Source organism: Somniosus microcephalus, chromosome 10 (genome assembly GCF_052327205.1).
Source record: "Somniosus microcephalus isolate GS21.2 chromosome 10, FLI_Smic_1.0, whole genome shotgun sequence".
In the NCBI taxonomy this organism is placed as follows: domain Eukaryota; kingdom Metazoa; phylum Chordata; class Chondrichthyes; order Squaliformes; family Somniosidae; genus Somniosus; species Somniosus microcephalus.
Genome location: NC_140996.1, coordinates 72,941,196 through 72,965,012, shown reverse-complemented (window position 1 = coordinate 72,965,012; position 23,817 = coordinate 72,941,196). Strand labels below are relative to the sequence as shown.

The 23,817-nt window shown below is 46.5% G+C and overlaps 1 protein-coding gene across 1 annotated transcript in view; it reads right to left on the bottom strand.

Annotated features, from left to right (window-relative positions):
* LOC147111546 (DNA (cytosine-5)-methyltransferase 3-like) overlaps window positions 1-23,556 on the bottom strand; it is a 184,909-nt gene extending 161,353 nt beyond the window's left edge. Inside the window, exons 1-6 of the mRNA XM_085998613.1 lie at window positions 23,455-23,556; window positions 22,992-23,060; window positions 22,849-22,893; window positions 10,186-10,265; window positions 7,413-7,525; window positions 6,008-6,179 (exon numbers count right to left, since the gene is read on the bottom strand). Of these exons, the coding sequence (XP_085854739.1) occupies window positions 6,008-6,179; window positions 7,413-7,525; window positions 10,186-10,265; window positions 22,849-22,893; window positions 22,992-23,060; window position 23,455 (480 nt within the window). The 5' untranslated portion in view covers window positions 23,456-23,556. The remainder of the gene's footprint in view (window positions 1-6,007; window positions 6,180-7,412; window positions 7,526-10,185; window positions 10,266-22,848; window positions 22,894-22,991; window positions 23,061-23,454) is intronic.
* Between the last annotated feature and the right edge of the window lie 261 nt (window positions 23,557-23,817).

Below are 23,817 nucleotides of genomic sequence, written 5' to 3'. Positions count from 1 at the left end.
CTCTCGTTTCTGAGCCAGAAGGTCATGGGTTCAAGCCCCACTCTTGACTTGCGCACATAATCTAGGCTGACACTTCACTGAGGGAATGCTGCACTGTTGGAGGTGCCCTCTTTTGGATAAGATGTTAAACCAAGACCCTATCTGTCCTCTCAGGTGAATGTAAAAGATGCCATGGCACTATTCATTAAACGAGCTGGGGAATTCTCTTTGGTGTCCTGAACAGCATTTGTTCCTCAACACTATGAAAAACAGATTATCTGGTGACTTGGAAACATAGGAAGGAATATAGGAGCAGGAGTAGGCCATTCAGCCCTTGCGAGCCTGTTTCGCCATTCAATTATATCATGGCTGATCTGTATCTTAACCTCATCTAGCCGCTTTGGTTCCATAACCCTTCATACCCTTTCCTAACAAGAACATATCAACCTCAATTTTTTAACATTTTCAATTGACCTAGCCTCAACATCAAAAGTTCCACTGTGAATAAGTGCTTCCTGACATCACCCCGAACAGCCTGGCTCTAATTTTAAAGTTATGCCCCCTTGTTCTGAACACCCCCACCTGAGAAAATCTCTCTCTATTTACACTATCAAATCCTTTAATCATCTTAAACACCTCAATTAGATAACCCCATAATCTTTTACATTATTCTTGTGAATCTGTACTGTATCCCCTCCAAGGTCAATATATCCTTCCTGAGATACGGGGCTGGATTTTAATGGGGAAGTTGGGTTGGGAGCAGGGTGGGGTGGGCTCCGAGGCGGTCAGGAAACCCTGAAGAACGGGTTTCCCGCAGGCCCTCCTATATTTCCAAAGCCGCAGCCAGCCAGATTGAGAGGCTGCCTGGCTACGGGCGGGTAGGTCTGTGGCACAACGCCGCATAGAGGAGGGAGGGAGGGTTCACGTGGGGGCTGGGCCAGGAAGAGGATCGGGGGTGGGGGGGCAGGCAGTAGATCAGAGGCTGGGCAGTGGATGGGGGGAGAGTCGGGAGAAGATTGGGGGCCAGAGGAGCAGAATGGAGGGGGCCGGAGGAGAGGGTGAACTCGGAGGCCTGGGCGGGGCAGGCCTGGTGGAGTGATAGGAGGTCTGGGAGGGAGCAAGGGAGGCCTGGTGGAGTGACAGGAGGTCTAGGAGGGGGAGGCCTGGTGGAGTGACAGGAGGTCTGGGAGTGGGGCGGGGCAGGTCTGGTGGAATGATCGGAGGTCTGGGAGGGGAGGTCTGGTGGAGTGATAGGAGGCCTGGTGGAGTGATCGGAGGTCTGGGAGAGGGGAGGGGGAGGCCTGGTGGAGTGATCGGAGGTCTGGGAGGGGGCAAGGGAGGCCTGGTGGAGTGATCGGAGGTCTGGGAGGGGGGAGGGGGCGGTCTGGTGGAGTGATCGGAGGTCTGGGAGGGGTGCAGGGGAGGCCTGGTGGAGTGATCGGAGGTCTGGGAGGGGGCAAGGGAGGCCTGGTGGAGTGATCGGAGGTCTGGGAGGGGGGAGGGGGAGGTCTGGTGGAGTGATCGGAGGTCTGGGAGGGGTGCAGGGGAGGCCTGGTGGAATGATCGGAGGTCTAGGTCTGGGGGGAGGCCTTGTGGAGTGATCGGAGGCCTGAGGTAGTGACTCTGATAGCTGGGGGTGGGTTAGGCAGGGACCCTGGATCCAGGAGCTAGGTATAAAGGCACTTCACCTTGCTGTAGCTGCTGGGTTTCACGAGGTGTGTAAAACCCGACCAGCTACAGTTAAACACAAAATGGAGATTAAAGAAAAGTCTTCCAGCCTCATTGTAATATTTAAATTGACGTCCTGCCTCCTGGTTGGCTGCTCGCCCCCATCGCGCCTCCTGTACTGCCTCCGTTAAAAGCAGAAGTGGGTGGGATGAAGGCGGGTTCAGATCAGGATTCAGATTTTTAACACTAATTCCTAACCCTCTGGTTTTTTTAGGTTAAAATTCCCCCGCGGTGTCCAGAACTGACTGTAGCACTCTAAATGGAGTCTAACCAGAGTTTTACATAATATAATTTCCACCTCTTTGTATTCCAACCCCTTGAGATAAAGGACAACATTCTATTAGCCTTTTAATTTTCTTTTGCCCCTGTCCACTAGCTCTCAGTGATTTCTGCACTTGGTCCTCTAAATCTCCCTGCTCCTCCACAGTTCCTAGCTTCTCGCCATTTAGAAAAGACTCTGACCTATCCTTCTTAGGTCCAAAGCGGGTGACCTCACACTTCCCCAAATTGAACTCTATCTGCCACAGTGTTACCCACTCACTTAATATATCAATGTCCCTTTGCAACTTTCTACTCCCATCTACATAATGTATCTTGCTGTGCGTAAATTGGCGATCATATTTCTCTATATTACAACACTTCAAAAGTAAATCATTGGCTGTCAAATGCTTTGGGATGTGCTGATGTTGTGAACGGCACCATATAAATGCAAGTTCTGTACTCACAGGAGTTAATTCCACAATCACACTCTCCCATTAGGGAAGCTGCTCTTGTCGGGAGCACAGGTCAAAGATAGAGTTCTATCAAAGATAGAGCCCACCGACTCCCACAACTACCTGGACTACACTTCCTCCCACCCCGCCTCCTGCAAGGACTCTATTCCATTCTCCCAGTTTCTCCGTCTCCGCCGCATCTGCTCCGACGATGCCACCTTCCATACCAGTGCTTCCGACATGTCTTCCTTTTTCCTCAACCGAGGATTCCCCTCTACTGTGGTTGACACGGCCCTCGACCGTGTCCGTTCTATCTCCCGCACTTCTGCCCTCACCCCTGCCCCTCCCCCCCGGAACCACAATAGAGTTCCCCTTGTCCTCACCTTTCACCCCACCAACCTCCACATTCAATGGATCATCCTCCGCCATTTCGCCACCTCCAGCGTGATCCCACCACCAAACGCATCTTCTCCTCACCTCCCCTTTCAGCATTCTGTAGGGACCGTTCCCTCCGCGACACTCTAGTCCACTCCTCTACCACCCCCAGCACCCCTTCCCCTTCGCCCGGCACCTTCACGTGCAAGCTCAGGAGATGCAACACATGCCCTTATACCTCCCCCCTTCCCACTGTCCAGGGCCCCAAACACCCCTTCCAGATGAAACAGCGATTTACTTGTACTTCTTGCAATTTAGTATACTGTATTCATTGCTCACGATGTGGTCTCCTCTACATTGGGGAGACCAAACGCAGATTGGGTGACCGCTTTGTAGAGCACCTCTGTTCAGTCCGTAAGGGAGACCCCGAGCTCCCGGTGGCCTGTCACTTAATTCACCGCCCCATTCCCACTTAGACCTCACTGTCCTCGGCCTCTTGCATTGTTCCACAGAAGCTCAGCGTAAGCTCGAGGAACAGCATCTCATCTTTCGATTAGGCACCTTACAGCCCTCTGGACTCAACATAGAGTTCAACAATTTCAGATCATAACCTCGGCCCCTATCACATATATATATTTTTTTTTTTTTATCCACACTTTTTGTTTGGCCTTTTTTTCTTCCCTCCCACATGGCAGCTGTCCTTCATTCTGCCAGCGCAATTCACATTTCATCTAGAGACATCCTTTGTTCCTTAACCTGTCCCATTACCACCTCCTCTTGCCTTGAATATCTCTTAATGTCTCTCAATGTCTCTTAATCTCTCCTGCTTTCTATCCTATCATGGACCTTCCCTTTTGTTCTTTCATCCCCTCCCACTTTTCCCAGCTCCTAAACTTGCTTTCCATTTCCTGCTTTTTTCCAGTTCTGACGAAAGGTCTTCAACCTGAAACGTTAACTCTGTTTCTCTCTCCATGGATGTTGCCTGGCCTGCTGAGTTTTTCCAGCGTTTTCTGTTGTTATTTCAAAGATAGTTATAATGTTGTAGCCTTAATTCTCCAACTTCTGCTCCCTGTGAACAAAGCTCCCTATTGGGAGGCATAGAATTAGTCCTATAATCCTCAGACCTCACAGTATGCTGCCTGAATCACTACAATTTGACTTCCTACATTCCTTCAGCGGATATATTTTGCCATTGTGAACTCCCAGCATGGAGCCTTTCCAATGGGGACTGAATTTTGCTGCGCACACACTTATATCTCAAGTGTACCCTCTGTTTCTTTCCAATTGCTCAAAGGCCCCTTTTCTTCATGTCTCTCCCAAGTCTAACAAGGCTACCAATGTCTATTGACTATGCTGCAGTTAGTTAGTCAAGTGGGTATCGTGCTGAATTAGAGACTGTAAATTAAAATCCCACCACAGCAGGTTATGAAACTGAATTTAATGCAGATGACTTTTGACTCACTACTTCCTGTTGCACCTCCTACCAGTGGTAAAGCTGCAGTGCCTCCACTGATGGGAGGGTGTCAAGCTTACATAGGCAGTTTCCATTATAAATATGGACATGGGAATTTATAATGGAAATAGCTAACAGAAAGTGTGCACAGATGTAAGATTTATTATATACAGATGTTTAATAAACCTAAAGGGGCAGGAGGCTTTATACCATTAAGTGTGATAAACGTAAAGGGTGGAGGTCACAATGCTATTAAGCTTGTGAACACATGCCCTCAGATTAATTGCATACTATTTCACCAAAATGTCTTCATCAGAAATTGATAAATCATACATAGAGGTAACGTGCCGAGTTTGAGCTCCCATTGGCGAGCCTTGCCTGCCAGGTGAGTATAGTGGAAATTTGGGTGTGCACTGCCAGAGTTGTGAGCCATTAAAACAAATTGATGGAAAATGATGGGCAGGTCATGCCTGACGAAGTTGATTTAATTTTTTGAAGAGGTGACTAAAGTAGTGGACAGGGGAATGTCTATGGATGTTATTTATATGAACTTCCAGAAGACATTTGATAAAGTCCCTCATAAGAGACTGTTAGCTAAAGTTGAAGCGCATGGAATTGAGGGGAAATTATTGAGCAGGTTAGGAAATTGGCTGAGCAGCAGGAGACAGAGAGTAGGGATAATGGGCAGGTACTCTAATTGACAGGATGTGATTGTGGTGTCCCACAAGGATCTGTGTTGGGGCCTCAACTATTCACCGTATTTATTACCAATTTAGATGATGAGATAGAAAGCCACATATCCAAGTTTGCCGATGACACAAAGATAGGCGGCATTGTAAGAAGCAATTAGATGGAAGCATAAAATTACAAAGAGATATTGATAGATTAAGCGAATGGGTAAAACTGTGGCAAATGGATTTTCAATGTAGGCAAATGTGAGGTCACCCACTTTGGACCAAAAAAGGATAGAACAAAGTATTTTCTAATTGGTGAAATGCTAGAAATAGTGGAGATCCAAAGAGACTTGGAGGTCCAGGTACAGAGATCATTAAAATGTCATGGACAGGTACAGAAAATAATAAAAAAGACTAATAGAATGCTGGTCTTTATATCTAGAGGACTAGAATACAAGGGGATAGAAGTTATACTGCAGCTATACAAAGCCCTGGTTAGACCACACCTAGAGTACTGTGAGCAGTTCTTGGCACCAGACCTTAGAGAGGATACACTGGCCTTGTTGGGAATGCAACGTAAATTTACCAGAATATCTGGACTTCAAGGGTTAAATTATGAGGAGAATCTACACAAACTAGGGTCGTATTCCCTGGAAATTAGAAGGTTAAGGATTGATTTGATTGAAGTTTTCAAGATATTAAGGGAACTGATAAGGTAGATAGAGCGAAAATATTTCCGCTGGTTGGTAACTCTAGGACTAGGGGGCATAGTCTAAAAATTAGAGCCAGCCCTTTCGGGAGTGAAGCTAGAAAAAACTTCTACACACAAAGGGTGATAGATGTTTGGAGCTCTCTTCCACAAATAACAATTAATGCTAGATCAATTGTTAATTTTAAATCTGAGATTGATAGATTTTTGTTAACCAAAGGTATTAAGGGATATGGGGCAAAGGCAGGTGTATGGAGTTAGGTCGCAGATCAGCCATGATCTCATTGAATGGCGGAACAGGCTCGAGGGGCTATATGGCCTACTCCTGTTCCTATGTTCCTAGATCAACTGAAGTAGCAGTTTTGATTACACTTACACTCTCCTGGTCGAAGAACCGCTTCAGTTTTAGCTGCCACCTCCTCTTCCTTCGGAGCAGCCCGAAAGACTTAACCGAACAGCACATGAAACATGTCCAGGGATCCATTGCTTCAACCTTTTCTGCAGTGCCAGGCTTCACAAGAGCATCCAAACATTCACAGCAGTAACACCTACAGGGCATTGGCATCACTGTTAAAAAGGTTACACTTCATTCAAACAAAAATAAATGAGAATTACCGTCAGTGCTAAGCAGTTGCATGTTGCAACTGACTGACTGTGTTATTCACAAGTTAAAAAATGAAACAGGCAAAATTTATACCCAAATCACCAATATATTTTTATTCTTCCACCACAGCATCTACACTAAAATGCATTTTTATAAATTATTACACTAAAATGCATTTCATATCATGAAAGTTCTGATGGCTGGGACATTTTCACTGTAAATACAAGTCGCTATGTCTGACCACAGGGAAGGTTTTTAAAAAATTTGCTGGCAGGGCAGAGCTTGTATGGCAAGTGCATGCCTCAGGAACATGGGCATGAAAGCTAACGTGTCCCTTACAAAATCACACGGGGCGTGACGACCTGGCCTATCCCAATTCTCGATATACATTCCTGTTCAGGACCAATGTAAATTCCTGTCACGTGAAAGGTTTGGAGTGCAAATTCGTAAAATGTATCCTCACATCTGTACAACAAATGCAGCTCACAGGGTTTAAACATTGGTAGGGTTATTGCTCCAGTGTAAAGTGTTTGAGCTCCATCTATTGTATACTGTTGGTATTACATGAGCAGCTCAACGCTACCCTCTATTTTTCCAAACTAAGACAGATATTCCACACTATCACACACAGATATTCCACACTATCACACACAAGTATGCGACACTATCACACACAGATATTCCACACTATCACACACAAGTATGCGACACTATCACACACAGATATTCCACACTATCACACACAAGTATGCGACACTATCACACACAGATATTCCACACTATCACACACAGATATTCCACACTATCACACACAGATATTCCACACTATCACACACAGATATTCCACACTATCACACACATTGTTAATTAACACACATATTGCTCATTAGCTCGGACAGATATTGCACACCAACACGGACAGTTACAGCTAGTGTATGCAAAATGCTTGTAACTTTCTGAACTATAATAGTTAGCCCAAGAGATCAGATAAAGAAAGGCAGCTTTGAAATTAATTCTTGGTTCAGGAGGCAACTTGTGGTAGACAAGGACAAGGAGACTAACATTATCCTATAGATCATATACTGAAGCTTCTGATTAATAATGATGTCAGATTTTCCCCCCTAAAAACAGCAGGGTATGATCACTTTCAAGAGGGTTTGACACATGGATGCTGTACCTCTTACACCCAGAATTTCCACACATCAGCACTTTGCTTCCACCACAGCAAATTGTGCAAAAGGACTGGTATCCATCCTGATCATACAAGAACATAGTCTCCAGGAAGTTGTCCTTGTGAAAGAAACACACAGATGTTACAGTACAAATAAAAAGGAAAACACAGATGATCCTGGAAATGCACAGCAGTCAATCAGCATCTGTAAAAGGAAAAGAAATGGTTAATGTTTCAGATATAAACCTTTGTCAGGTTCTGTGCTCTTTGTGTTTTGATAAAAGGTTATAACCGGAACATTAACCTGTCATTTCTCTTTAGCAATGCGGATTATGCACCTAGGGAAAATTTTACAAAATTGTGATCCTGGAGTGGAGCTTTATACATCAGGAGTGCGTCCTGGAAAAGTTTGTGCCAGTAATGGATGGAAAATATGCTGGGTGCACAATTTTGTACAACTACTCCGTTGGTTAATTTCCAGCATTATTGTTTTTAATTCAATATTAATTCACATACTTTTCTTAGATTATTTTGCAGTCCCACAATAAACATTTGCCCTAATCTTTAAAATAATACAAAATTGTGTTTTTAAAAACAACCCTAACCAACTACGCAGGATTTAGTATAACACATTCTTAAGTGATGGTCTTTTTTGCATTGTTTATCCATTTAAGGATTAAGCCACAATAATGAGAGATGACAGCTGGGGTTTACACTGAAGTATAATGCTCTGGCATTGAATTTACAAATCTTTCAATTCATGAGCCTGCCACCTAGAGTTTCCATGGGGGTTCTCTGCTCTCATGCTATAATTTCAGCGGGAGATTGGCTTGAACCCAGCTTGAACCTGAGTAACAGGCGGAAACCCGCAATACCTGGTGAAAACCCGCAGTAACTGGCGAAAACCCGCAATACCTGGCGAAAACCCGCAGTAACTGGCGAAAACCCGCAGTAACTGGCGAAAGCCCGCAGTAGCTGGCGAAAACCCGCAGTAACTGGCGAAAACCTGCAGTAACTGGCGAAAACCCGCAGTAACTGGCGAAAGCCCGCAGTAACTGGCGAAAACCCGCAGTAACTGGCGAAAACCCGCAGTAACTGGCGAAAGCCCGCAGTAACTGGCGAAAGCCCGCAGTAACTGGCGAAAGCCCGCAGTAACTGGCGAAAGCCCGCAGTAACTGGCGAAAACCCTCAATAACTGGCGAAAACCCGCAGTAACTGGCGAAAACCCGCAGTAACTGGCGAAAACCCGCTGTAACTGGCGAAAACCCGCTGTAACTGGCAAAAACCCGCAGTAACTGGCAAAAACCCGCAGTAACTGGCAAAAACCCGCAGTAACTGGCAAAAACCCGCAGTAACTGGCAAAAACCCGCAGTAACTGGCAAAAACCCGCAGTAACTGGCAAAAACCCGCAGTAACTGGCAAAAACCCGCAATAACTGGGTGAAAACCACCTCCGGAGTTTCCTCTGAAGTTACACTGGGCGATCGGCAAACCCCATGGAATGTCTACCTGCCCATGATTCGTATATGTATTTTCTTTCATCATCATTTAATAATACTTTTGTGACTTTGGTAAAGCCTAGAGGTAGGACCAATAGTCTAAGAGTAATACTTTTAAAAGATGTCACATTTTGGGATTTTTGATCTTTGATTTTCTTCATATAAATCAATCCTAAAACGTTTCTATTTAAATATTGTGTTTTAAAACAAAGTGAATTCAAAGCCACTGAGACATAGGGAAGTAATGAGCCAACTATTCCTATTGTGGTCTACAATGTTAAAGGATGTTAACCAACTCATTATCTTGTCTCCAGAGGCCTAAAAAAAAATGCACACTTATTATGGTGCAAACGATTCTAATACTGTGACTCCAGTATGAGGCATTGGCTGAGATTATACTGTTGCGAGAGGAAGTAATTAGTTTGGTTGCCAAACCCAATGGTGTATCCCTGAATGGGGAACAACCTGGAGACACAGGCCTCTCACTTTCTGGAACCACAGGAAGAAAAGGGAAAAAGAGAATCTTTTAGTGCAGTTTTAAACTGTGAGGGAATGGCCTGGGCCCTGAGCTGAAAGCTAAATTGCAGATTTTGCAATTCGAAATTATCTAGAAAGGCAGGTATTTCCAAAACAAAATCAACCCATAGCCACATAGGAAGGAAGACTAAGTGAGGAGAAACTCATTCATCTCAAGCCCAGAACCACCCAGAATCAGAAGACTGATCAGGAAAAGTTAAGTGCACTTGCTAAAAGTGGTACTGCAGCACATTTTCCTTATTTTTCTTGTTCTGTAAGAGGGTTCTTTAGTTAGATGGATCAAGGTGAGATTTGTTTACAATGGCTACTCTGTATTTTCACTTGCTGTCTGTAAAACAAACAATCTGCATCAGGCCCATTTCAGCAAAATGTTTCTATGTCTGCCGACAGATATCACAGAAACAGAATCACAGAAACCCCACAGTGCAGATAGAGGCCATTTCGGCCCATCGAGCCTGCACCGACACATATCCCACCCGAACCCCGTAACCCCTACACCAACACATATCCCACTCTATCCCCGTAACCCTACGTATTTAATCCCCCTAACACTAAGGGTCAATTTATCATAGCCAATCAACCTACCCCGCACATCTTTGGACATATACCCCGCACATAAGACATCCCATTACCTCCCACTAACTGTGAGCAAAGCCACAGGGCATTCACTAGTTAACATAATTAGCACACACTCAATTCTCATTTACATTACATTTTCCCTCCAGTTCATTTTATGCACAGTACCTTACATGGATCACAAAGCCCTCCTTCAAAGAGTGGATGCTGAGTAATCACTTGTAGACTCCCACAGCTGATGCATATCTCTATTATTATAAAATATATATTAGAGAGATTTACTCCACTGTATACAGCCAGTACAGTATCACATCACATACAGTAACAAACGGTTTTAGCTGCACACCATAGGCAGAGTACATGTCAGGCACCATCACAAGATTCAACCTTTCTGGAATTAAATGTCTATTAATATGCAGATTTTTTTTCCACATCAAAAACATTTCTGATTCTAATGCACAATCATTTTGCATCATTTCTGTGTCTTGTGTCTTTTACCCCTTAATGCAGATTAATGTAGTAAATCATCTCAAAGCGCTTCACAGGAATGTTATCAAACAAAACATGGCACTGAGCTACATAAGGAGATCCTAGGACAGACTCAAAGGGTGAAATATGGCACGTGAGACAGACAGTGCTATTTCATCCCCCCTGTCTCAGGTGCCATGCTTTACCCGTTGAGTCCTGCTTTAATTTGTAATATCAGTTGCATCATATGAATTGAATAATTAAAGTTTAAATAATCAATTTTATATTGTTACATCCATCAAAAAAAAAGTTCAATTTTTTCTTTGGCAAATATTACAATGTTGCAAAGTTGCATTTTGCATAATTGAAATGAAATCTCCCGCTCTCCACATAACTGGTTTGATGTTGACCTAAGCTTTTAGTCCATGTTTACAATAATTGGCAAAAGAACTTGAGGGGAGATGGGAAGAATTTTTTTTACGCAATAAGTTGTTATGGTCTGGAATGCACTGCCTGAAAGGGTGGTGGAAGCAGATTCAATCGAAACTTCCAAAAGAGAATTGGCTAAATACCTGAAAAGGAAAGATTTGCAGGGCTATGGGGAAAGAGCAGGGGTTTGGGACTAATTGGATAGTTCTTTCAAAAGAGCCAGCACAGGCATGAAGGGCCGAATGGCCTCCTTCTTTGCTGTATGATTCTATGTGCTTCACTTCCTACCCCATTTGCTGTGCTTCTCTCCTGAAGGTGCTGACTCTTGCCAGGCTGTACTTCAATGGGTATTGGCAGCTCCCCAGTACTTCACTGAAATGACCATTCCTCACATGGGACCTCAGTGAGTGTCAGCTGGCTATTCTACTGTGAGGGACAAATACCCCCTCCTACATTTAAAAGAGAAAGAGCGAGATACAGAGCAAGAGCAAGAGTGAGAGAACCTCCAATTTACATTAACACAATAAACATGGGTTAAAGGCTTATTATTTGAAAAAGAATGAGATGAAGCAAGAGGAAGAGCCTTGCCTGCTGGCACTTCATGTTGAGAAATCATGGACACAGTTGCCCACAATTTGCTACCGATTTAAGGGCAGAGAATCGTGGGTGGTGAACCTGAACTTCCCATTGTGCTGGCAAGGCTCCTTCCCATAAGCTCAGGGCTGGATTTTTTTCATTGGGGCGGGCTGGGGTCGTGTAATCCGCTTTCCAAATCGATGTGGGAGATTGATGCGATTTTCACCTAATTGGGCAATTGAGTTCCAGCGTGTGGGAACCCATGGCCCAATTCGTTTTTTCAGTCTGAAAGTCGCCTCCGATGACATCATCATTGCTGCTGCATTTAAGGTCTGCAACAAGCCTTGCTTCTTCTGCAGACTGCCAACCTTTTGGCCTTTGCAGTGAGAGGGACCTGGAGGCAGAATGAGCAGTGGGAGACCTAAGTCTGCTCTCAGATTTGATGACATCACCCTGCAAACTTTGGTGGAGGGAGCAAGAGCTAGTAAGGAGGTGCTCTTCCCTTCTTCAGGGAGGAAGAAGCCTCCCCAGCAGACGAAGGCTGTGTGGGTTCAGGTGGCCCAGGAGATGAACTCGTTGTCCCTCATCCACAGAGCCTGGCTTCAGTGCAGGAAGAGGTTTCATAACCTTCTGCGCACTGGAAAAGTGAGTATGACTTTGCCATCACCCTCAATCTGATCCCCATTGCCTCTCCTCACCAGCACTCAGCTTTAGCAACCTCTTCCTCCACATCCCACTTGACACTGACATCCCTGCACCCTTACCCATTCCCTCTCTCTATGGTCACATTCACCTAACTATTTGACTATGCAGCCCTCACACTCCCTATCACTGTGATGCTATGAAAACAACTTACAAAACACAGGGAGGGCCCTTGGTCTTGCCACCTCACTCCATCTTTGTCTCCTTCTAAGCATCTATGCTATGGATTCTCTACACTCACTCCTTCATTCTCACTCAAACTCCACTTGTCTCCCTCATTGCAGGAAAAGAGAGCTCACAATAAGAGGGAAAGAGCGAGAACAGGAGGAGGGCCACCCTCAGTAGCCCACCTCACCCCTTGGGAGGAGGCGGTCCTGGAGATAGTGGGACTCGAGAACGATGCTCAAGTGGGGGACAGACAGACGGGTGCATCACAGCAAGCTGGTGACAGAATAGTCTTTCATCTCTCTCATTGACATTGCATGAGTCGCTAATAATGATTCTGAAGCTCTAACAGATGGACTTATGACCATCTGCAATATGCAATGTGCATGTAACCTTGACCTCACATCTCTGACTCTTTCCTTTACTCCCCCACAGGACCATCACAAGCACCCGTCCCCACTATCCAGGAGGAACAGCCCGAGTCTCCAGACTCCTCAGAGGAAGCTGCAACATCTGAGGGCGCAGCGTCAGCAGAATTCAGCCAACCCAGCACCAGCACAGACACTCACACCTCGGTGGGACCATCGCGAGATATAGTGTTGTCACCTGGTGTATCATAGCTCACAAGGGAGCATCAGCAGATTGTGGAGACAGGGACAGCAGTGAAGAGTCCTAGTCGGAGGGCGCAGGACTCTCCCAGCTCGGCTCAGCTGCATGTCGACCCTCTGCCTCTGGGTCCATCCAGAAGAACAGCGGTGCTGGAACTCCAGGAACAAGTGCAGGAGTCTCTGGCAGGTTTTATCTCCAGGGTCGCTGCGAGCGTGGAGCGAATGGAGGAGTCCATCGCGAACATGAGCAGAGCCTTTGTGGAGTCATTGGCGCATGAAAGCCGCACCACGGAAAGGATGGCAATCTCTGTGGAAAGGCTGGCTATGGCCATGAAGACAGTAAGTCACCGGATTGAGGAAAACATGGTGAGTGTTCAGAATAGACTGACATCTCTGGAGGAGCGACGGTCAGCTATTGAACAGAGAAACCAGAGCTTCATAGAAGTCCTTCTGAGTAGGACTGCCAGGGCAGGTACGGGTCCCCATGGCCCCCCTGATGTGCAGCAAGGTGCTCTCAAGCCACTTGCAAGCGCTGAGGGGGACCTGACCCATGAGAGGGAAGTTGGTGGCAGACATCAAGGAAGTGGGGGCTCCTCTCCAAACCACTGCAGAGCCCTCGGTCAGAGCCCCACCAGAGTCCCCACCCAACTGAGATCGGCGTCTCAATCCCTGCACAGCCGCAGGAGCAGCAGACTGTTGACGAGCCCTCACAGGTTCGCAACCCCAGAGGACGCCCGCCAAAGGTGTCGAGACAGGAGCAGCAAGAAAGTGAGAAAGGGCCTCCACATCTGCTGAAGCCACAGGGGAAGCACCACATAGGAGCAAGCGTAAGAGAAAGATACTGCACAAATAGTCACAAGGGTCGTCACTTGGGTGAAATGTGTTTATTTTTAAAATGCCATCAGTTGGTTATTGTAAAATTAAAATTCTGATGGCAACTGTTGCAGTTGTGGCATGTGTCATTTCGCAAACGGGGCTTCCACATTGAGGGCTTAGGATTACTTGCAATTGTCAGTATGGTGGTCACAGTGCTAGGAATCCTCTGGTTCGTGGCCATTGTCGATGCTCTTGTAAGAAGCTGCGAGGCAAAAGTGCTTGATTGGCTAGGCTAAGCAAATCTGGCCAAGATGAGTGCATTCCTTGCATCCCTGGCAGCAATGTTCTCGCGTACTGCTGCCGCTGGTTGATGGGCCTCTGCAAGATTTTTGTCTTCACTCTCCTCCTCCTCCTCCTCCTCATCTGAGGAGGATATGTGAGGAGCCACTTGGTCCTCAGGAATCTGCAAGCCACAATGCTGTGCCATGTTGTGAAGTGCACAGCAAACCACGACGATTCTGGAGGCCCTGGCTGCTGAGTACTGCAGGGCTCCACCTGATCTATCCAGGCATCTGAAGCGCATCTTCAGCATGCCAATGGTTTGCTCGATTATGGATCTGGTAGAAATGTGGCTGTAGTTGTAGCTCTCCTCAGCTTCGTTGGATGGGCTCAGCGGCATCATTAGCCACGTCTTCAGGGGATAGCCCTTGTCTCCAAGTAGCCATCCGTTAAGTTGGTCTGGCGGACTGAAGAGCGGAGGCACACTATACTGGTGCAGTATGAAGGAGTCATGGCAACTGCCAGGGTACTTGGCACAAACATGCAAAATTTCCTTCTTGTGGTCACACACAAGCTGCCTGTTGAGGGAGTGGAAGCTCTTGCGGTTGACAAAAATACCTGGATTACGATGGGGTGCCTTAAGGGCCACATGTGTGCAGTCAACGACACCCTGCACCCTTGGAAAGCCTGCCAGATTAGCTAATCCAACCGCACGCACCATGACACTTGCTTGATCCTTGGAAAAATGGAGGTGATTGTGCGCGATGGCAAAGAGGGCATCGGTTACCTGCATGATGCAAGTGTGTGCGGCCGCCTGGGAGATGCCGCTGATGTCTGCTGCTGATCCCTGGAATGAGCCTGAAGCAAAAAAGTTGAGTGCGGTGGGGACTTTGACGGCCACTGGTAAGGGGTGTCCACCTGCTCCTCTGGGCTCCAGGTCTTGCTGCACCATCCACTACCTCTCGCGAAAGTTGGAGCCGCCTTTGACGCTGCTGCTCACTCATGTTGAGGTAGCTGATCTTCTGTCTGTAGACCCTGTTTGGGGGGTATCTCCTGCGCCGACGGGCTTCCATGGGCTGGCGCCTTCTGGCCTGTGCAGCTTCAGGTGGGTGAGCAGCAGCTTGGCGCTCCTGTTGTTGCCGCTGCTGCTGTTGTTGATGGTTCTACTGCTGCCGCGGTTGGTCTTCGTCCTTATCTGATGTCCAGGAGGAAAGGAAATAAATGGTTCCCATGCTTCTGGTAGATGCCTCAGTTGAGGAAGTGCTCAGTCAAGGTGGCGAGAGGGGTTTCCCAGGAGGTCACACTGGCGATGGGTGTCACGCTCCAAACTTCCACAGCTATGGTTATGCCTGTTAAAAGTTCCCCCAGACCTGAGACAACAAAGTCCTGCCACCTGCAAATGATGACTGATCAAATCTCTTATTTAATGGTGGTGCTGCAGCTGATAGTCAGCAATCCAATTGTGCTCCCGCCAGGTTTCACCGTCGTGTTTCAGAGGAGACGTGAATCACGTGGGAAACATTTTAAAATCAGAAAGGCCTCTCAAAATGGGATTATAGAGGCAATTTTGTGGTTGTTAAGGTCCTTAAGGGCCTATCCCGCCTCTTGGAGGCGGGGCGGAGGCGGGATCAGAAACCACACATTTGGGAAAATTGCTTGAAGGCGGGATGGAGGCAGGGTCGGGCCCGCCCGCCCGCCACGTTTTGCAATTTTAACACCCCACACGCCTCCATTCCCGCCTCCTCGGGCCTGGCAAAATCCAGCCCTCAGACTCCAAGGCTGCGATTTTATCGGCAGTGAGAGGACGGGTTTGGAAGCGGTTCAAAGGTTAAAATCATTTTGATTGATGCCGGGGTCCGATCCCGTCGTCAACCCGCCTCCAAACAATTTTCCCAAGTGTCGGGTCCCCGATTTGCACATAGACCCGATACCTAGCAGCGGGAAGAGGATTAAAGCCACTTACCTGCCTGTTAACAGGTAGTTGAGTGTAGTTCACAGGCTATTTTTTAATTTTGCCGCTTCTGCCTCGGGCTTCCCGACGTCCAGACACCAGGCCAGGTAAGTGTGGCGTGTTGCGAGTCTGCTGTAATATTTCTGCATTGATGACAGCTGCAGAAGTGGTGTGAATGGTGCACTGGTGATTTTCAGAGGTAAGAAAATGTTGGGAAAATCATTTTTAATGCATTTACACATTTCTTTAGGTAACAAGTTTTGAAAATGATGTCTAGTGCCACCTCATTGGGAGAACCTCTCTCACCAGTGACAGATCACTCCTGTCACCTCACCTGCAGCTGCCATCTATTCCAGCCTATGGAGGGAGTCACTGGAGAGCCTGGATGCAAGAGCTCATCTTTGTACAGTCATTGTCAGTGTTTGCAGCACCTCAATACTGTCAAACACTGAGAAATGAGCTGTCAAAAAAAAATTGAGCGTGGTCCCTTTTGACGTGTCATCAAATGATGTCATCTGACCGGCTTCCTCTTAATTGGCTGGCAAGCCTGCAGGGTGGGCTTAACAAGATCAATCAATGTAAAATCACGTCTGTGGGCCGGATGCAGTTGGGGGCGGGACTGGAAGCCGGAAACCACCTGACCCGCTCCCAACCCCCATCCATTGACAAAATTGTAGCCTAAAGGTTTGATTTTAACCACCTGCCCGCAGGGTGGGCAGGTGGCTAAAATGGTAATTGAGCATTTTGAGCTACTTTCCCAACATGTTTTAACTCCTGGTTTTTGGCCAGCGTCAAGGCCGGCCACCATTAATATTGAAATGTCGGGGGACAGATGACATCATTCAGGCCCCGGCATGATTTGAACTGTTGATTTCAGCAGTGAAGCTCAGTACCGGAACCGACAGTGAAAGCTGGCGGCAGGCAGAGCATGGCCAGAAGAGGCCAACAAAAGATATTTCATGTCCTTTTTGTTTCCATGTGAGCCAGGAGGAGAACATGTGCTCATCTAGGTCCCACGAGGCATCCTTGGCCTGTCCTGCCCCAGGCTTCCCTTCCCCTTCCCATGACCAAGATGGTCTCGGAAACCCCCCACTCTTGACCGTTTCCTTGGGTCCTCATTGGCAGCTTCCTGTCACACGATTTCCCGCACCTGCCCCCCAGCCATCTTGTCCTTCCTGTTGGCTTCAGGTGGGAGTCCGAGTTTCAAAAATTGAAATAAGGCCCAAGAGTTAAAATGGCCCCGGGCCTCATGACTGGCATCATCGTGGCTGCTTCCCACCCACCGTGCCTCTCCTCCCCACAATGTACCACTGCCCCTGAAAATTATCCCCAAGAGGTTTTAGACTGTAGCTCAGTCTTGGTGCATTATGGAGCTGGAAATTGCAGTTGGAGGCTTCCCACAGGCAAATGTCTCGGAACCGCAAGTAGTCTCCGCACTTACCTGGTGTCTCCTTATCTTTGAAGACTCGTGCTCCTGGGCCTGCAGGTGTACGCCTGCGTAAAGGCCCACGTATCCCCACTATGCTTATGAGGATTTCATTTACGTACGGAATCCCCATAAGCATGAATAGGAATCCCCTAAAACACACATTTCACAGCACTTAAAAATAAATCATCACATGTTCAAAATTAATTAAAATACAATTTAATTAAACGTTTAAAACAAAAATTAAACTTTTGGAGAAATCAATTTAAACATTTTTCAAGGGGTCAAAAATAACCTAAAATAATTATAAAGGTTTTTGAATGGTTCAACTAGTTAAAAAATTTGATTTTAATATTTATTTAAACCCTTACGCTGGTAAAAGAAGGCCCTACTCCTGCTTTTACCAGGTGTATGGGGCTCATTGGCATTCGCTGGGCAGTAGTTGGGCAAATAGCCCAACTCTCCGCCAGCGAATGTCCATTTCCTGCGGATTCGTACGATCTGCGAAGCTGAAACTTGACAGATCGCAAGTTCCGGGTTTTCACACATGCGCATCGCACGCTGAAACCCGGAACATACGGGGCACTTACGGCGTACACTGTGCATTCGTCATAGGCCCCGGATACTCTGAGCCTTGGTTGCTACTTTCTTCCTGCAGCCGCTTCAGTTCAATCTGTATCAGCGATGATTCTATTAGACCTTGTCCTCTTCAAACTTTCACTGAGGTTGGTTAGCAACACTCCATTGTGATTCCTCTGCTCTTGCTGCTTGTATAGTTGTTGGCTTGTCAACGCCTGTCCCTTTCACTGCACATTTCTCTTTAGCTATCTAATTCTGTCCTTGATCCTCACTCTACATATGTTTGGTCTCAGTTTTTTTACTCGGTTTTAGTCTTTGCCCTGCTGCTCAATTCTCTTGCTGAGCTTTCCATTTAGACTTCGCTATTCTTTCTGCTGCCTACACAGCATCAGTGACATTTCAAAAATAATATTCATTGATGTGAAGCTTTTGGGATCTTTTTGAGAAATGTGATAAGGAACTGTACAAATTCTCCTTCTCCTTCCTTTCCTTTTTCAGGGTGTTCACTTCACGTTGAGCAGAGTGTTCCATTGCCCAAGTCTCACTCTCTTTTGTGGTGTTTCTGGCTTTTTCCTTTCCTTTATTGTGTCTTGTAGTTTCTGCTTTCTCCCCCACATGCTGTCACTTTGATTAGTTTTCCCTAAACTCCAGGGACCTGATCTCCAACCTTTTTAAATGGATTTCCTTTGTTTTGTCCTTTTCTGTTGCACTATTTTACATTTTAGTGTAATCCCACTTGAGGCTAGCTTGACTTGCTGCTGTATCTCTGTGAATCTTCCTCCTGCCCCAAGTCCCTGGCCATTCATCACTGCACTGACCTGCCTTGAATTTACTTCCCATCTCTTTACCAGATTTTGAACTTTGCTTCCTTCTTGTCAGCATCACTATGCTCTCTTGCTTTAGCCTGCTCACCCGCTCTCCCAATTGACTTGCTCCACAATATTGGACCAGGTGCATGAGCTGCCTCCATTCTCTTCCCATTGTCACAATTTCTATGCTCTTAGATTCTGCACCCTTTATGTAGGAATCTCTAGCTGGCATACAGATTATCTGGTCATTTATCTCATTGCTGTTGTGAGATCTTGCTGTGTGGATATTGACTGCTGCATTTACAGACATTAAAACAGTGACAACACTTCAAAAATTATCTCATTGGATGTGAAGTGCTTTGGGACATCCTGAAAACCTGAAATGCACTGTAAAAATACAAGTTCTTCCTTCTCTTTTTCTTTCTTTGCAACGTGATCTTCACTGAACTTAGGTGACCTTCCTGCCACCAGCAGGGAGGGTCCTGGTACTTTCACCTTTATATGCTGTCAGATACCAGCATCCTCCAGATGCTGAGAAGACCTGCGATACATCACATTTAACAGATGCCACTCCAGGATGTTTTCTCCTTTCAGCCAACCTGAGATTGGGGGGAGGGGGAGCCACAGACGGGCTCTGTGACTTAAGTGAAATCCAAAGCTAAAATTTGTGTCATTCTTACGGGGGAATTCCACGAATAAGCCCCCATCTGGTTCTAACCTAGGGTATTACCTTCTCCTTTAATCCATGCATCAGGATGGGGTGTGAGGTGTGTTTGTCGCTCTCTTTGACCCTGATGTGAACTTGTCAATGACTAATAAAAAAGTGAGGACCTCCAACACTGTTGCCTTCTTAAATAAAAACAGAAAATGCTGGAAATACTCAGCAGGTCAGGCAGCATCTGTGGCGAGAGAAACAGAGTTAACGTTTCAGGTCGATGACCCTTTATCAGAACTGGAAAAAGCTGGAGATGGAACAGGTTTTAAGCAAGTGCAGGGGCAGGGAAAGGAGGGAGGGAAGGAAAGAACAAAAGGGAAAGTCTGTGACGAAGGGTCATCAACCTGAAACGTTAAATCTGTTTCTCGCTCCACAGATGCTGCCTGACCTGCTGAGTATTTCCAGCATTTTCTGTTTTTATTTCAGATTTCCAGCATCTGCAGTATTTTGCTTTTGTATTAGTGTTTGGTTCACTGCCACTTCTCTTCTAAGAATGCCCACCTTGAAGAGGTTCTGCTCTTCTCTTCGACGGGATTTCCATTTGTCTCTTTTACCTTGTTTATTTTCATTGCTTTCTGTCTCCCTTCTCGTGTTTGATCAGGTATCTACCAAAACTCGCTTTCACAGCCACATATCTTTCCTCAGCAACTGTCTCCGGCTCCGACTTACTCCACATGGATTCCAACTGAAATTCCACCCCTCATGTTTTGGATCCACCCAGGATTACAGATATCTCCAAGATATTCAGTGTTCCTCGAACCACTGCTCTCGCTGTATCCTGAGATCCACGCTGAATGCCAAGCGACGCCACATGAACACTCTCGATCTCTCTCTTCAGCAGCACAGACTCACTCTATCTTAAAGCTGTCCTGGTCCACAGTTCCATTTTATCCTTCGCCTCATCCGGCGCTTTAACAAAAAACCTTTTTTCTTCCTTTCAGGTGTCAAGGATCGCAAGCTTCAACAACTCTTGGACACCAACACACCCCTGGAACCTTCTTCCCCTTCACTTTCCTCTGACCCCATCCCTTCTTCCAATCTCACCCCCTGCCGTGTTTTCACCATCCCCTCTGACCTTCCCCTCTCTGACCCCAAACGATCAGTCCTTAGAAAAGGCCTACGCTTCATCCCCTTACGCCCCCATCTCAAAGAATTTCGAGCTCGGCACGATGCTGAGCTCTTTTTCCGCCACCTTCATCTCCGTGCCCACTTCTTTGGCCAGAAGGCTTCCCCCCGCACAGCTGACCCTTCCTCCCATTTTCAGAATTCTCGTTCTACCTGGACCCTTCCCTTTGGCCTCTTAACCTCTCTAGAACTGCCGGCGTGACATTGGCCGTCTCTATTTCTCTGCTCCCCTCACTCACTCCAAACTACCTCCCTCTGAACTTGCAGCACTCCATTCTCTCAGATCCAACCCCGACATTGTCATTAAACCTGCTGACAAGGGTGGTGCTGTTGTTGTTTGGCGAATCGACCTCTACCTAGCGGAAGCTGAATGCCAACTCTCCGACACCTCCCCTGGACCATGACCCCACTACTGAACATCAAGCTACCGTTTCCAAGACCGGCACTGACCTCATCTCCGCTGGAGATCTTCCCTCCATAGCCGCAAACCTCATAATTCCCCAACCCCGCACAGCCCGCTTCTACCTCCTTCCCAAGATCCACAAACAGGGCTGTCCAGTAGACCCATCATTTCAGCCTGTTCCTGCCCCACGGAACTTATCTCTTCCTATCTCGACTCCATTTTTTCGCCCCTTGTCCAGTCTATTCCCACCTACATCCGCGACTCTTCCGACACCCTCCGTCACTTTAACAGTTTCCAGTTTCCTGGCCCCAACCGTCTCCTTTTTACTATGGACGTCCAATCCCTCTTCACTTCCATCCCCCACCCAGATGGCCTGAGGGCGCTCCGCTTCTTCCTTGAACAGAGGCCCAACCAGTCCCCATCCACCACCACCCTCCTCCGTCTGGCTGAACTTGTTCTCACATTGAACAACTTCTCCTTTGACTCCACTCACTTCCTCCAAATTAAAGGTGTTGCTATGGGAACCCGCATGGGTCCCAGCTATGCCTGCCTTTTTATGGGATATGTGGAACATTGTTTGTTCCAGTCCTACTCAGGTCCCCCCCCTCACCTCTTTTTCCGGTACATTGATGACTGTATCGGTGCTGTTTCCTGCCCTCACCCTGAACTAGAAAATTTAATTCACTTTGCTTCCAATTTCTACCCTTCCCTCACCTTCACACGGTTATCTCCAACTCTTTCCTTCCCTTCCTCGACTTCTCTGTCTCCATCTCTGGGGATAGGCTATTGACAAACATTCACTACAAGCCCACTGACTCCCACAGCTATCTGGACTACACTTCCTCCCACCCTGCTTCCTGTAAGGACTCTATTCCATTCTCCCAGTTTCTCCGTCTCCGCCGCTTCTGCTCTGACGATGCCACCTTCTATACCAGTGCTTCCGACATGTCTAAGATAGCAAAATACTGCAGATGCTGGAAATCCGAAATAATAACAGAAAACGCTGGAAAAACTCAGCAGGCCAGGCAACATCCGTGAAGACCCTTCATCAGAACTGGAAAAAAAACAGGAAAGGGGATAGATTTTAAAGCAAGTAGCGGCTGGGAAAAGAGGAGGGGATGAAAGAACAAAAGGGAAGGTCAGCGACAGGATAGAAAGCAGGAGAGATTAAGAGACATTAAGAGCTATTCAAGGAACGAAGGATGGCTCTGGATGAAGTGTGAATGGCTCAGGCAGAACAAAGGGCAGCTGCCATGTGGGATGGATATATATTCTCTTTTTTTTAAATCCACACCTTCGTCTGGGCTTTTTTCTTCCCTCCCACATGGCAGCTGTCCTTCGTTCTGCCTGAGCCATTCACACTTCATCCAGAGCCATCCTTCGTTCCTTGAATATCTCTTAATGCCTCTCAATCTCTCCTGCTTTCTATCCTGTCGCTGACCTTTCCTTTTGTTCTTTCATCCCCATCTCTTTTCCCAGCCCCCACCTTGCTTTAAAATCTATCCCCTTTCCTCTTTTTTTCCAGTTCTTACGAAGAGTCTTCGACCTGAAACGTTAACTCTGTTTCTCTCTCCATGGATGTTGCCTGGCCTGCTGAGTTTTTCCAGCATTTCCTGTTGTTACTTCTGACATGTCTTCCTTTTTCCTCAACCGAGGATTCACCTCTACTGTGGTTGACAGGGCCCTTGACATAGCTACAAATACAGCAGTGCATGGTGAGCAGGAATCTCAGCAGGTTGATGCAGCTTCCAGTAAAATACTAGTCCAAAGGTGGGCCTACCTTCGATGCTCCTTTTGTTATTCTTGATCTCAAACGCTATCTGATCTAAAAGTAAGATGAAGTGCTTCAATTAGCAGGCAATTACAGCTGGTTAATAATGGAAACAGCACTGGAAGTAGAAGCAGCAGATCTGCTCTGCTTACCTTTGCCCCAGTCTTGACGCACGAGTTCTCCTTGAATTGCCACATCCCTCACTGAATGCTGCAGCTCCACTGAAAATGGAAAAATTGAAATTTAATTTTAAATAAAAGTAAACAGCATACAGCAGCACTACAACACAACTCAGTAAAAGTTAACTCCTACCCAATGAATTGATTTAAGCAGCCTCAGGGAGATCAGAATGAAAGCTGCCCTACCACAGACAGGAAGGGAGGCCCTGGGTAGGCACTTTCTTACTGATGATAATCTGCTGGAATCAATGGGTGAACTTTCGAATTAGCAATACACCAAAAATAACATTAATTTAAAAAGTGCGTTTTTAAGCTATAAAAAGCCCTGCTGTTGTTTTTCTAATCGATGCCAGCTGAGTTATATCATTTAAAAAGCACCCACAAAGGTTATTACTGGAGTATATAACCATTTTAAATTGTTTCAGTATTCACTCACTGGCCTCCTTTGGTCCGGTTCCGCTGTGCTGTCAGGGTTCCGGCTCCGGCTCCGAACTTTGTCCCAGGTCACAGAGCTTATGTCGCCACCTGCTGGACAGGAACCCGATCCGCAGTTCTAAGTTTCAGCATGAAACAGTAGGGAGAATTTACTTTTATAAATATACTTCAAAATGACCACAAATGCTGTTAAATAAAATCCTGGTAATCAATAAAATTAAACATTGGCAGCAGCATCCGAATTTTACAGCTGAATACTGTGGTAGAATTTCAAATGTCAGGACAAAAGTGAGTATAAAGATTATACTCACTGGGGACTAATTTTGCGAATCTCCTCCCCATCCAACTCATCCCCCCAGCACTG